Genomic DNA, 13,410 nt, shown 5'->3' with positions numbered 1-13,410 from the left:
CTCTCGACGAAATTAACTAATTTCGTCACGCCTGACATAGTCTTAAATTGCTTGTTGATTTCCTGTGCCATATAGCGTTTCTTGACTCCAGTTTCGGCTGGGAGCCAAGTCCTTCTGCCAAGTAATGTGGGCCGCGTTCTAGTGTAGACAACTGAAAAATGTAAAGAAAAAACCAAGGTCAGCAGGTTAAACTTGAAAGCATCCAACAACATAAAGAGTTATTGTCATTAATATTACACTGCTGGTGTTAGTGAACTGCTCACGCTTTACGTGAATGCTATAACCTGAACGAAAACAAATAAACATAATCGCAATGCATTAAGACTTAAAATCAACATACAATTATATTAGTAATAAAATGAAAAAAGACATTGACACTAAGTGGCCGATTGACGTCATCCTAAAATTCGCATAATAACCAAGATACGGTAATAGCCTATTAACGCACTGCCCACACGGGAGCCTGTATGGAAATCGTCCAAAAAATCGTTACTGTGGGACATTTGGAGTGTCTTCTTACTTTCTGTCGTGAATGTCAAAGTCTGGAAATATTCGACCTCCTAGGGGCGCATGTATATTTCAGACATTGAAAATGCAAAAATTTTGCCTTCTTCAACAACTATTTTCCTCGTTTCTTTTTGCCAATCAAAATTCAAAGTCAATTTTGCTTTTGATCTAGTTACTTCTGTGGGCCCTTTAAAGTAAAATAGACTTAGTTTGTGGTTTTCATTGAGGTGTATTATTGAGCGGTGCACAGCGCACTTGATTTGATTGATGGATTCATTTATGTTTTATCTATCTCCTAAAAAATTTAGATTAGATTATTATTCACTAGGGATGAAAAAAGACTCCGCTTTGATTTTTTTTTACTTGTTTTCAGTTAAAACGTGTCGATTATATTTACACGATCAAGCAGGAATCAGGGAGATTTACCAACTGTTTGAATGACGGGTGGAGAGGTACAATTCTATACACAGCAAACACCGTGGATTCACTAACACGAAATAACTACAAAAAATTCAATTTGAAGGGACATGAGGCTATTTTCAAAAAACACTATCGTACTGAAAAATACCACACTACATGACCAATTAATTCATCATTGAAGTGCGTCATCAAATGTGAGGAACACCATTTCCAATTTTATTTTCCGTTTCCTTATTGTGCGTTCCTCCCCTCTTTTTGGTGTCAACAATTTCAAATTCAACAACCCCAAGATCAAAACAAAAAATGTAACGAAAAAAAAATCACACTCGTAATCAAACCTGACATAAAATCAAAAGAAACAACTCGTCAGATTTTGTGGCAGGACTTTAGGCAGGGAGCTTGTCAGATATTTATCCATCAACGTTAGGATCATTTTTTTCCCTTTTTTCCTTGCCATCCCAAAAAAATCAAAAGTGATGATCAATCGAGAATAGAAATTCGTATACAAACGACAACAGAAAAAAGAATCAACAGCAATTTTTTTCAAGGGATCCATTAATAAGACTCATCGAAAGACGCTTGACTAAATCTTTTCGTTCGATTGCTGCTGATGGTGTTGCCCGCTACGTCCATCGTTCCGGCTGTTCCTACTTTGCGCTTGCGAAGGAGAGCCGCGTTGGCGGCTCCGGCGGCATTTAATCCATACAGAGCGCAGTAATCCTCTGCCAAACTGCCTCTTCGGCTCCTAGCCGACGCCATGGGGGAAACGTAGCCACTGCTGCTTGTGCGGCTGAGAGGGAAAGCTGCCACCGAGTGTCGCCCGTGCTGTTGATGGATCGAATGGAAGCTACCGGAAGGTGGGCGCTCCCGACTGGAACTGCGCCGAGCTTTGCTTGAAATCGTGGCGTCCTGTTCCAGCAATCTTTTGCGGAATTCGTCGATGCTGGCACGGCGGGAGCGCGGCCCAACATCGGCCCAAGGCCAAGGCCCCTGTGCGGCTGCTGCATCTTCGTTTATAGCGGTGTTTGTTGGCTCCACGCTGCCACTACGTGATCGATTGGCCTTCAGGGTTTCCTGAGCCGCCAGGCGAATATCGTATCGGCTATTACGGCGGCTGGCGAACCCATGAGCCGATTCAAAGTACCGCACTCCTTCGTCATCGATGATCATGTAATCGATTTGGCCAATCAGTACGTTGTGGGCCGCCTCTGCTGGCACGATGGTCTGCAAGAAATCCTTCAAAATAATGCAGGCCGAAGCGGGAGAGTTTTGCGAAGTCTTGCGCGATGGATTGTTGCTGGATTTTCGTGACGCTGGTGCGGATTTCCATCCGTCGTCCGATTCGTTACTGGACGACCGAGGGCCTGAATAGCTGAGACCCACCGCTTCCATAATTTTCTGTGTGTAGTATTCCTTTTTAGCCTCGTCGCGAGAGTAACGCAAAGTGTCGATTACATAGTGCGAAATATCTTTGGCGCTGTTGATGACGGTAGGGATTGGGTTGTTGGGATCGAAGACTCTAGGAGCAGCATTGATACCCAATTCGGATTCTTCGAGATCTGGATCGTCGCTAGCTTCTTCAGATAGGTCCATATTACGAGCGAAAGAAGAACTACGTGACGTCACCCGACGCGGATGGCGCCTTTCAGCTGAAATTTTACGCAACCGACCGCTGTTGGTGTTGCTGTTGTTGATGCTGTTATCGACAGGGCCATTCAAATATTGCCATTTGTCGATCATTTTAGCTTCGTCAATCGGAGATTTGCATCCATTTTGATATGCGTTCTGGCCGTCTAAACCTTTGAGATCCAAAGTTTTAGTTTGAATGGAGCCAGAAACATCAGCACCAATAGGCGATTTTGCCCATCCCAATTTATTTGTCAAGGCCCTGCCCAACAATCCGTGCAATGCCGATGTGTCTGCTCCACTGGGAGGTTTTTTACTTTGTCTCGAACGGAGGACTCCGAAAATGAGTTCGACGACTTCCGGATCGCGTTCCGTGTTTTTGAGAATGTCCAGCAAGGTGCGGATGGTATTGGCTAAATCTTGTCGGCCACCAGTCTGCGCAAGAGTCTCGGCCGCTTCCAAAGTCTCCCTAATGTACGGATCATTTTCCACCGATTCCAAATCAGTTTTGATGCGCTTGAAAAAGTCGAGGATTAACGGGTCGGACATGAAGTCTCGCTGAACCGGTGGCTCCGCCGGGAGTGCCTGGATTGCGACGTCCGTGTCGCATTCATTTTCACCCAGCTCGTTCAGCACCGACAGGGTGTATCTACCAGCGTCTTCCGTCTTGGCAGATTTGATTTCTAAAGATACCGTTCCATCCGGCAAATGAGACATGGTGGTTGCGTTGCCGGATCGAATGAGTCGGCCGTCTTTCAGCCATTTCACCTCCGGTTTGGGGTGGCCGCTTACTTTTCCAGACAGCTTAAGCGGTTGTCCCTGGACAGCAGTTACTGAAGGCGGTAGGGTCTCGTCGATCGTCGGTAACTTTGGCTTATACCTCTTAACATCGACAGTAGTTTGGCTGGTACTTTGTCCCGTCGGATTAGTTGCGACCATTTTGTACAGGCCAGAATCGGTGACGCAATCTGCTGAAGCAATTTCGATTTCTGCAGTTCCATCCGCCAATAATCTGATGTCCAATCGCTCGTCAGGGATGAGTTCTTCGTTATCTTTGTACCACTTCACTTCCGGTAAAGGATTGCCACTTACTCGGACTTTCAATTTCATGGGGTCGCCGTGGTAGGCTGTTACTGCAGAGGACAGTTCCTCGTCGACCGTGGCTTTTTTGGGTTTCTTCGTGACCCGAACCGCAGTCTCGCTGGTATCTTGACCTAACGGGTTCTCGGCCACCATTTTATACTGTCCGGAATCTACAGCTGCATCAGCGGAAGTGATTTCTAATGCTGCAGTTCCGTCCGGTAGCAATGTTACAGTCGTCCGTTCATCAGGAGTGAGTTCATGGCCATCCTTGTACCATTTCACGTCCGGCAAAGGATTGCCAGAAACTTTAGAATTCAATTTAATTGGCTGTCCCTGGAATGCCGTCATTTTAGATGACAGAGCTTCCTCGATTTTAGCCTCCTTCAATTTTTCCTCGACGTTAACTGTAGTCTGACTGGTAATTTGACCAGTGGCGTTTTTGGCCACCATTTTGTAAACTCCAGCATCTTTCACCGGATCTGCTTTGGCAATTTCCAATTTTGCAGTTCCATCCGAAAGCAACTCGATCTCCGTCCGCTCGTCGGCAACAATTCCTTGGCCGTCTTTGAACCACTTAACGTCCGGCAATGGATTACCGCCAACTTTGACACTCAATCGTAACGTGTCGTCTTCGACCACTTTAGTTTCTACAGGCAGTTTATCACCCAGAAGTACCGGTGCTTCGGTTTTGTGTTGGACGTCGACGGCTGTCTGGCTGGTAACTTGAGCCATTGGATTCACCGCAACCATTTTGTAGAGTCCGGAGTCTTTGGCTGCATCAGCCGAGGCGATCTCAAGTTCTGCAGTTCCGTCCGAAGATAATTTAATGGTCATCCTCTCATTAGCCTTCAGTTCCTTTCCGTCTTTGAACCATTTCACTTCTGGGAGAGGGTGTCCGCTGATTTTAAGTGAGAGTTTCATTTGCTGTCCATGGTATGCAACTAATGATTCCGACAGCGCTTCGTCGATTGTGGCTTCCTTTGGCCTGCACTTTTGGACATCGACATTGGTTTGGCTCGTCACTTGCCCGGTCGCATTCACAGCAACCATTTTGTATTGTCCTGAATCTTGGGCTGAATCGGCTGAAGGAATTTCCAGTTCTGCCGTTCCATCCGGTAAGAGTTTCATAATTATTCGCTCTGTAGCAAATAGTTCGTTGTCATCTTTAAACCATTTGACATCCGGTAGAGGATGGCCACTCAACTTTAACTGGAGCTTCATTTGTTCGCCGTGGAAAGCGATGACCGATGATGCCAAGTTCTCTTCGATAGTTGCTTTTTTGGGTTTATACCTTTGGACGTCGACGGTTGTTTCACTGGTTACTTGGCCAGTTGCATTCACGGCGACTATTTTATAATTGCCAGAATCTTGGGCCGAATCGGCAGAAGCAATGTTCAATTCTGCGGTTCCGTCAGGTAGCAATTGGATAGCTATGCGCTCATCAGAAGTCAATTCTTGGTCGTCTTTGTACCATTTAACGTCAGGTAGCGGATTGCCACTAATTTTCAACTTAAGTTGAAGCAATTCACCGTGATAGGCTATCATCAACGATGAGAGAGCCTCGTCGATTGTGGCTTTCTTCGGCTTCTTGGAGACGTGGACGACAGTTTTAGTGCTAACTTCACCCAAAGAGTTTATAACCACCATTCGATACTGGCCAGCATCCTTGTCTGGGTCAACCGACATAATTTCAAGTTCGGCAGTTCCGTCCTCCAGCAGTCTGATGGTCGTCCGCTCATCATTAACCAGTTCTTTTCCAGGTGGATCGCCCTTATACCATTTGACAACTGGCAAAGGATGACCACTCACCTTGGCCGTTAATTTAAGCATTTGGCCTTGGTATGCAGTAATCTTTGGTGGTAGGTCGCTGTCAATCGTGGCTGTCTTTGGTTTCTTTTCGACATTGACCTTTGTCTGGGACGTTAGCTGGCCCGTGGGATTCACGGCAACCATTTTATACTCACCCGAATCGCATGTTGAATCAGTTGAGGCGATTTCGAGCTCGGCAGTACCGTCCGGTGATAATTTAATAGTCATCCGCTCATCGGGAAACAACTCATGGCCAGGAGGATCTTTGTACCATTTGACATCCGGCAGCGGATTGCCACCCACTTGTACTTTTAAGTGCAACGGCTCCGTCTCCATCACCTTTGTTTCTGCAGAGAGCTTATCCCCCACAAAGGTTGGAGCTTCAGTTTTCTTTTGAATGTCGACTAAAGTTTGACTTGTGACTTGACCCATTGGATTTACGGCGACGATTTTGTATTCTCCGGAGTCTTTTGCAAAATCTGCAGAAGCGATTTCAAATTCCGCTGTTCCGTCCGCTGACAACTTAATTTGCATGCGCTCGTTAGCAGTCAGTTCTTTTTCATCTTTGAACCATTTCACGTCTGGCAAAGGAAAGCCAGACAATTTCAGCTTTAGCTTTAGCGGCTCTCCGTGAAAGGCGATGACTGATGAAGACAGAGCCTCATCGATAGTGACTTGCTTTGGTTTATTTCTTTGGACATCGACGATGGATTGGCTGGTGACTTGCCCACTTGCGTTCACAGCGACCATTTTATACTGGCCTGAATCTTTAGCCGAATCGGCCGAGGGGATTTCAAATTCAGCTATTCCATCCGGCGATAATCTGATTTTCATACGCGAAGTGGTCTTCAGTTCCTTTTCTCCTTTATACCATTTCACATCTGGAAGAGGATGACCGTTAACTTTGACCTAAATTTAAAAGGATAATTAAATAAATATTATGAATAAATCCAATGATAAAGCATTTATCACTATCATTTTTACCTTTAATTTTAACGGTTCTCCGTGATAGGCTGTCACCAATGCGGACAAGTTTTCTTCGATCGAAGCTTTCTTTGGTTTGTTTTTCTGGACGTCGACGGCCGTCTCGCAAACACTTTGGCCCGTTTCATTGATGGCCACCATCTTATACACTCCGGAGTCTATTTCCGAATCCGCCGAGGCTATGTCGAGTTCCGCAGTTCCGTCTTGCGACAATTTGATTTCTATCCGCTCAGTTGAAACCAGTTCTTTGTCACCTTTGTACCATTTGACACTTGGCAAAGGGTTGCCGCTGACTTTGACCTAATTAAGTTATTTAAATTAAAAATAAATATAAAATAAAATTACTTTTACGTTTAATACCTTTAATTTTAGCGGATCACCGTGATACGCAATCACTGAAGACGCCAAACTCTCGTCAATAGTGGCTTTCATTGGTTTCTTTGAGACTTCGACGGCACTTTGACTGGTTACTTGACCCGTCGCATTTACCGCTACCATTTTATACTGGCCGGAATCTTTTGCTGGATCGACCGAAGAAATTTCTAATTTGGCGGTTCCGTCCGGTAGCAATTCAACATTCGTTCTCTCATCGGTAACCAATTCACTGCCTGGCGGATCCTTGTACCATTTGACTTCCGGCGGAGGATGTCCGCTAACCTTAGCTGAAAGTTTCAAAAGCTGTCCCTGGAAAGTCGTTACTTTTTCCGGTAGGGCTTCTTCGATTGTGGCCTTCTTTGGTTTTTTCTCAACATGAACGGCAGATTCGCTAATTACTTCACCCATTGAATTCACGGCGACCATTTTGTATTGTCCGGAGTCAGTGGCTGAATCTGCGGAGGCGATTTCTAATTTTGCGGTTCCATCTGGTAGCAATTTGATGTCCACCCGATCGCTGGAAACGATTTCACTACCCGGAGGATCTTTGTACCATTTGACTTCCGGTAGAGGATGTCCACTGAGTTTGACGGACAATTGGAGCGGTTCCGTCTCCATTACTTTTGTTTCCGTCGGAAGTTTGTTGCCTTCAAGAGCCGGCGCTTCATCTTTCTTCTGGACTTGGACGATAGTTTGGGCAGTCACTTGACCTAGTGCATTGACTGCGATCATTTTGTATTGGCCTGGATCTTTAACTAAATCGGCCGAAGGGATTTCTAGTTCTGCAATTCCGTCCGGTGTCAATTTCATAATTATTCGCTCACTCGAAATAAGTTCTTTGTCATCTTTGAACCATTTCACATCCGGAAGTGGGAATCCGCCAAGCTTTATCTTCAACTTCATTGGATCGCCGTGATAAGTCGTCAACGATGACGCAAGGTTCTCTTCTATTGTGGCTTTCTTAGGTTTGTTCTTTTGAACATCGACGGTCGTTTGGCTAGTACATTGACCGGTGGCATTTACAGCCACCATTTTGTATTGGCCGGAGTCTTTAGACGAGTCAGCTGAAGCGATTTCCAGCTCTGCCGTTCCGTCCGGTGACAACTTGATGTCTATACGATCGTTGGAAACCAATTCTTTGTCATCTTTGAACCATTTGACGCTTGGCAAGGGATTTCCGCTGACTTTTAATTTTAATTTTAGCGGATCACCGTGATACGCAATCACGGAAGAGGCCAAGTTCTCGTCGACTGTAGCCTTCATCGGCTTTTTCGAAACTTCGACAGCAGTTTGGCTTGTAGCTTGGCCCGTCGCATTCACCGCGACCATTTTATACTGGCCGGAATCTTTTGCTGGATCGACTGAAGCAATTTCTAATGTGGCGGTTCCGTCCGGTAGCAATTCAATAGTCGTTCTCTCATCGGGAATGATCTGATTGCCAGGAGGATCTTTGTACCATTTGACATCCGGCGGAGGATGACCGCTAACTTTGGCTGAAAGTTTCAAAAGCTGGCCTTGATATGTCGTCATTTTGGCAGGGAGACCTTCTTCGATTGTGGCTTTCTTGGGTTTCTTTTCGACATTGACATTAGTCTGAGCAACTAACTGACCAGTTGGATTGACAGCTACCATTTTATACTGACCAGAGTCACAAGTTGAATCGGCAGAGGCGATTTCGAGTTCTGCAGTGCCGTCCAAAGATAATTTAATGGTCATGCGCTCATCCGGAATCAATTCCGTACCAGGCGGATCCTTGTACCATTTGACATCCGGCAGCGGATTGCCACCAATTGAAATTTTCAATTTCAAGGGCTCTCCTTCCATTACTTTGGTGTCGACGGGTAATTTTTCACCTAAAAGAGTTGGCTCTTGGCTTTTCTTTTGGACGTCGACAGTTGTCTCGCAAGTGACTTGACCCGTCTCGTTCACGGCCACCATTGTATATTTTCCTGAATCCTTTTCTGGGTCGGCAGAGTTGATTTCCAGTTCAGCCATGCCTTCAGACGACAAGGTAATGTTGGTCCTCTCGTCGGAAACTACCTCTTGTCCGGGAGGATCCTTGAACCATTTTACGTCGGGCGGGGGATCGCCTTCAACCTTCACCGCTAATTTGAGAGGCTCTGCCTCCAGCACTTTGGTTTTTTCGGGCAGTTTGTCGCCAAGAATAACGGGAGCAACTTTTTTTTTCGGTTTGGGTAGCTCCGGTTCGGTCGTTCGGAACACGTTTGCGCCCAAAATCGATTCGTCAATGTCTTTTGGTGCCACGACCTTGACGTCTCCACTATTATTGTTAGCGTTGGGGTTGTTGGTTAACTTGCTGACGGCTATTCCAGCTGCAGCCATTTGTCTCAACATGCGCGAGTTAATGATGGATTCCCCATCTTTTAACGGGTAGTGCAACGCGGCAAATGGGTAGGCTGTGATGAGGCGCAACTCCTCGGGTGTCACGGGGAAACCCTGAACGACGATTTCTTTCTGGTCTTCCGTTTCATCCAGCAAGTCCAAATCGGTTTCGTGTTCCGTTACATAGCGAGGTCCAGTGTCAGTCTCGATCATCTCGCCAGCCAAAAATTTGATGCCACCGTTGGGCAAGTCGACAACTCGGCCAGGCACAAAGTAAGGGCCTGTAAAGATTCCAATTCATACAGTTTTTGATTGCGTGTTTGGCATTTATCAATCTGCTGCTTCTCAAATTTTCTCATTAGTTTTTAGTTTTGTATTATTTTTTGGATGAGAAATATTAGAAATATGACCGAAAATGCAACGCGTCATCGAATTACGTATTTTAAAAAGCGGTGCCAAATTCTGTACATCATTATTATTATTTTAGTTCTAGCATTTTTCACAACTACTACTAAAACTTTTAAAATAAAAAATATATTTAAGGGGAACATTTGAGGTTGTTATTCTTACCCGCATTTGTATCCACAATATTGCCAGGAACGAAAACCGAGCCACGGTCACTACTGTAGAGTACCTGACCCGGAATAAAGGTGCTAGCGCCCGACGGACTCAGCAAAATCTTGCCCGGCACGAATCGAGGACCAGTTTTACTACCAAATACTTGTCCAGGTACGAATTTCTTGCCACTTTCACAGTTGACCATTTGACCTGTTTTGATTTTGGTTAAAATGATATAGATAGTAAAATTTGGTATCGATCCTTTTTTGGAACTAGTCCTTTAACTAAATTCTTTTAACTGGTTAAAATAAACTGGTTATTTGGTTAAAAGTCAGTCTTAGGTAGCTCCCAACTTCATCTTATTTTTGTAATAAATCCGTGAAATAATAATGTACCTGGACAGAAGATGGGTCCTGTGAATCCTTCAGCTGATTTCGAGGTCCCAGTATCAATGACTTGGCCAGGCACAAACTGCTCAATTTTGCTGGGACCAGTCCTCACCGCTTGGCCAGGGATAAAGATGCTGCCGAGTGCAGATTCTATGGATTTTCCAGGTATGAATTTCGGGGTGTCGTCCATTTCCATCAGCTGGCCAGGTACCACTTTGACGTCTTCAGCGTTGGCGGTTCCAACCATCAACTCGTCATGGCCTTGCTCGGTGGGCAGAAATTTGACTTTCTCATCAACTTGGATCATGTAACCCATGTCCGGTTTCTTCCTAGGCATTGCAGTGAACGTGCTGTTGTCGATGGGCAGGCCGTCGCTCACTCCCGTGCGGAAGAAAACTTCCTCTTCTTTGGCGGCCAACAGCAATTGGTTGTTTTGCGTCGCGTCAATTTTGCACGGGACGAATCTCTCCTCCGCTAAGATTCCCGCAACGAATTGCGTTCCCTCTTTTGTTAACATCGTCTCACCCGGAACGAATCGCTTTTGGCCATCCTCAAGGACCATTTGACGACCCGGGCAAAATCGTGTTCGTCCATCCTTTGTCTTGTAACTTTGGCCAGCAAGAAACAGTGGGCCATCAGCTGTTTCTACATTTTCACCCATCGTAAATTCTGGCGTGCCGTTGGGACCGTCCATCAAGACCTGTCCAGCTGAAAATTGGCCGTCCATGTCCACCTGTCCAGCAACGAAACGAGCGCCTTGCGGAGTATCAAAAGTAACGCCGCTAATGAACGTTGGGCCGTTAACTGTTTGAAATATCTGTCCAACGTGGAATTTGTTATCTACAGACGAAGTTTGTCCGGCGACGAATTTCAATCCTTCTCCGTCCGTTTGAATCGTCCTTCCGGGTAAAAATTTCGGACCAAAAAGTGTCTGGACGGCTTGACCATTTACGAATTGGGACGACTTGCCGTCTCTCATAATTTGCCCGGCAGAAAATTTACCATCAAATGTGTACCCTGGAAGAAATCCGACTCCCTCTGGGTTTTGAACGATGCATCCGGGCTGGAAATTTTCTCCTACCATCTTTCCCGGCACGAATCCGGTGCTGGACTGCTGGCCCACCACGAAACGCTCTTCATTTTCACCAACCGGCACCATCATACCTCCTACGGCTCGGATTTTATCTTCGTTCTTCACCACGGGCTGAGTGGTGACGAAACGGACCCCGTCCTGCTCGCTGCGTACCATCCATCCCTTTCTGCCGCGTTCCAGCGCTGTCATAACGGTTCCCGCTTCGTGAATGAAAGGGAGGAACATGAACGATTCGACGTCGCTGAAAAGATCTTTCAACTGGCTGGTGGACGACGAATCTTTCGTGGCCGCGATCTTGTCCAGCTCTTGTACGAAATTGGCTGGAAGTTTCCCCTTAAACGGTCGGATAACTTCATCGAAGACTGGCACAGCTTCAAACCCGACAGACTCTTCGTTCAAAATAGGAACTTGATTCGAGAGGATGAGACCAGGTGACATAGTGTTAGCAGGCAGCTGTACGGGCTGGAAATTCCGGACTGGCAAATCGGGCAGGTCTTCTTCTTTAATAGCTGGCAGAGATTCAAAGTCCCAGTTGTCGATTTTCGGATACAGGAGCTCACGCCAGTCGGTGCCAATAGTCAGCAAATTGGCCGCACTGCGGTGGTATGCCGTGATTTTGTCCATCCGGTCGGTCCAGTCTGCAATAATCACTTGCTCTTGTTCGGATTCTTCCGGCAGGGGTGACGCAGTTGGCGACAAGACGCTATTCTTTTTCGGATCGGATATTTTTCGCTTCTTGTACTGTCGGATTTGTCGCTGCTTCGCCAGGATTTCGTCGTCTTGACCGCCTCCCTCAAGCAGTGGCGGCATGTCGCTGGGAACGGGCAGAGTCATGGGTCGTAGATTCAGGGTCAAACTGGGCCCGTCTTTGAGCCGAATGAGGACGCTGGATCCATCTTTGGCTAGGAGAAGGTTCTCAATCTCACCGCGACGGACGGCCGCTTCCATGTCGGCCGGCAGGACTAAATTCAAGTGATTTTCATCCAATTGGTAGACGAATCGCTGGCCCGGCTGGAAAGTCAAAGTGTCCAGCCGACTGCCCATTCTGTCCAGTATGGATTTGAGTTGCTTGAGATTGGCATCTTTAGCTCCGATGATGGGGTAAAGGTATTTGTATGACTCGTTGATTTGATGTTTGGCCGTGATGCGGCACTTCTCCGATAGCCCGTTGTTTCCCGCGGCTGTCTGCTGGTAGTGATGTTGGTCGTCGGCGTGACTCGTTATGTGACATTTAACGGATTTAGAGATGCGAGCAAATTCAATCAAAGGAACGTACGTGTGGCGGAGTTCCTCTTCAGAGCTGCCAACAGATTTACCCATCAGTCGACATATCCGGCGAGCCTCGACGGGCGAAATGGGCGGCAACAGGGGGAAATAGTTGGGTTTGGGCAGGTTGCGGCTGTTGCCCGTCACTCGACAAAATGTAGGCAACATGTTTGGACTTTAAAAGGAGACCGGGGGAGAATATTATAATCAGTTGTCGACAACGAAACACGCACAGAGCACGTCAACACGCAACGGGGAACAGCAGCAGCTGCAGCTGCTTGAAATTTCGTATTATCCTACCAGCCCCCCCAAAAAAACACTCGCGAGCTGCACAAATTTGTTCGATTATTCGTAATCGTAGAGATTAAGATGTCTGGCGGCTATACGTGGCCGTTTTTTTTTTTTCACTGAAAAAATGAATTCCAAATAAATCTACGCACTCTATGTAAGTGTTCTTTTTGACGGCTAAACAGCATAGCGTCTACCGACTGTTGCCATTTTTATGCGGCCGTTCGTCTTTGGGCGCTTTTCTCCTACAAAGTAGCGCGTTGATCTCTGTCGTGTTAAGCCGAGGACAGACCCCAAAGGAGTAAAAAGACTGACTGACTGCGGTTTCTGCTGCTGGGATCCTCTTATAAATAGCGGAGCCCAACCTTCTAATAGGAAGGAGGAGTGAGGTGGGGGGGTGAGGTGGGAAGTGGGAGAAGAAATAGCGCAACAACAGGGAGCGACAGTGGCGGCAAGGACAAGAAAAAGTTGTGTCTGGCACTATGCAGCACGTCCGTATATGATCGTATGGGAGGGAATGACAGTAACGCCGGAGAGCACGGATGACTGCACTTTTTGATTTCCACCTGAAGCCAAAAAGCCAATCCCGGAATCCCGCGACAAACCCGCGCTGCGACGAACAAGTTTTTGCGCTGGTGCTGCTGGCCTTTCATATCATCCAATCATACT

The 13,410-nt window shown here is 46.5% G+C and overlaps 1 protein-coding gene and 1 long non-coding RNA gene across 5 annotated transcripts in view; one reads left to right on the top strand and one right to left on the bottom strand.

Moving 5' to 3' along the window:
- Positions 1 to 13,410, top strand: part of LOC124311652 — a 37,674-nt gene that overhangs the window by 19,174 nt on the left and 5,090 nt on the right. For all 4 annotated transcript variants that reach the window (XR_006910079.1, XR_006910080.1, XR_006910081.1 and 1 more), the window contains one exon: positions 9,745 to 9,876. This is a non-coding gene — a long non-coding RNA (uncharacterized LOC124311652). The remainder of the gene's footprint in view (positions 1 to 9,744; positions 9,877 to 13,410) is intronic.
- On the bottom strand, positions 717 to 13,090 carry LOC124310809 (muscle M-line assembly protein unc-89-like). The gene is made up of 5 exons (XM_046774822.1): positions 10,101 to 13,090; positions 9,718 to 9,915; positions 6,790 to 9,428; positions 6,430 to 6,729; positions 717 to 6,354 (listed from the first exon to the last, which is right to left on the bottom strand). Exons 1-5 carry the CDS (start codon positions 12,619 to 12,621, stop codon positions 1,483 to 1,485), a joined length of 10,530 nt encoding a protein of 3,509 aa, XP_046630778.1. The 5' UTR covers positions 12,622 to 13,090; the 3' UTR covers positions 717 to 1,482.

Source organism: Daphnia pulicaria, chromosome 8 (genome assembly GCF_021234035.1).
Source record: "Daphnia pulicaria isolate SC F1-1A chromosome 8, SC_F0-13Bv2, whole genome shotgun sequence".
In the NCBI taxonomy this organism is placed as follows: domain Eukaryota; kingdom Metazoa; phylum Arthropoda; class Branchiopoda; order Diplostraca; family Daphniidae; genus Daphnia; species Daphnia pulicaria.
Note: the sequence above shows the minus strand (reverse complement) of the source record. Positions and strands in the feature narration are given on the sequence as shown.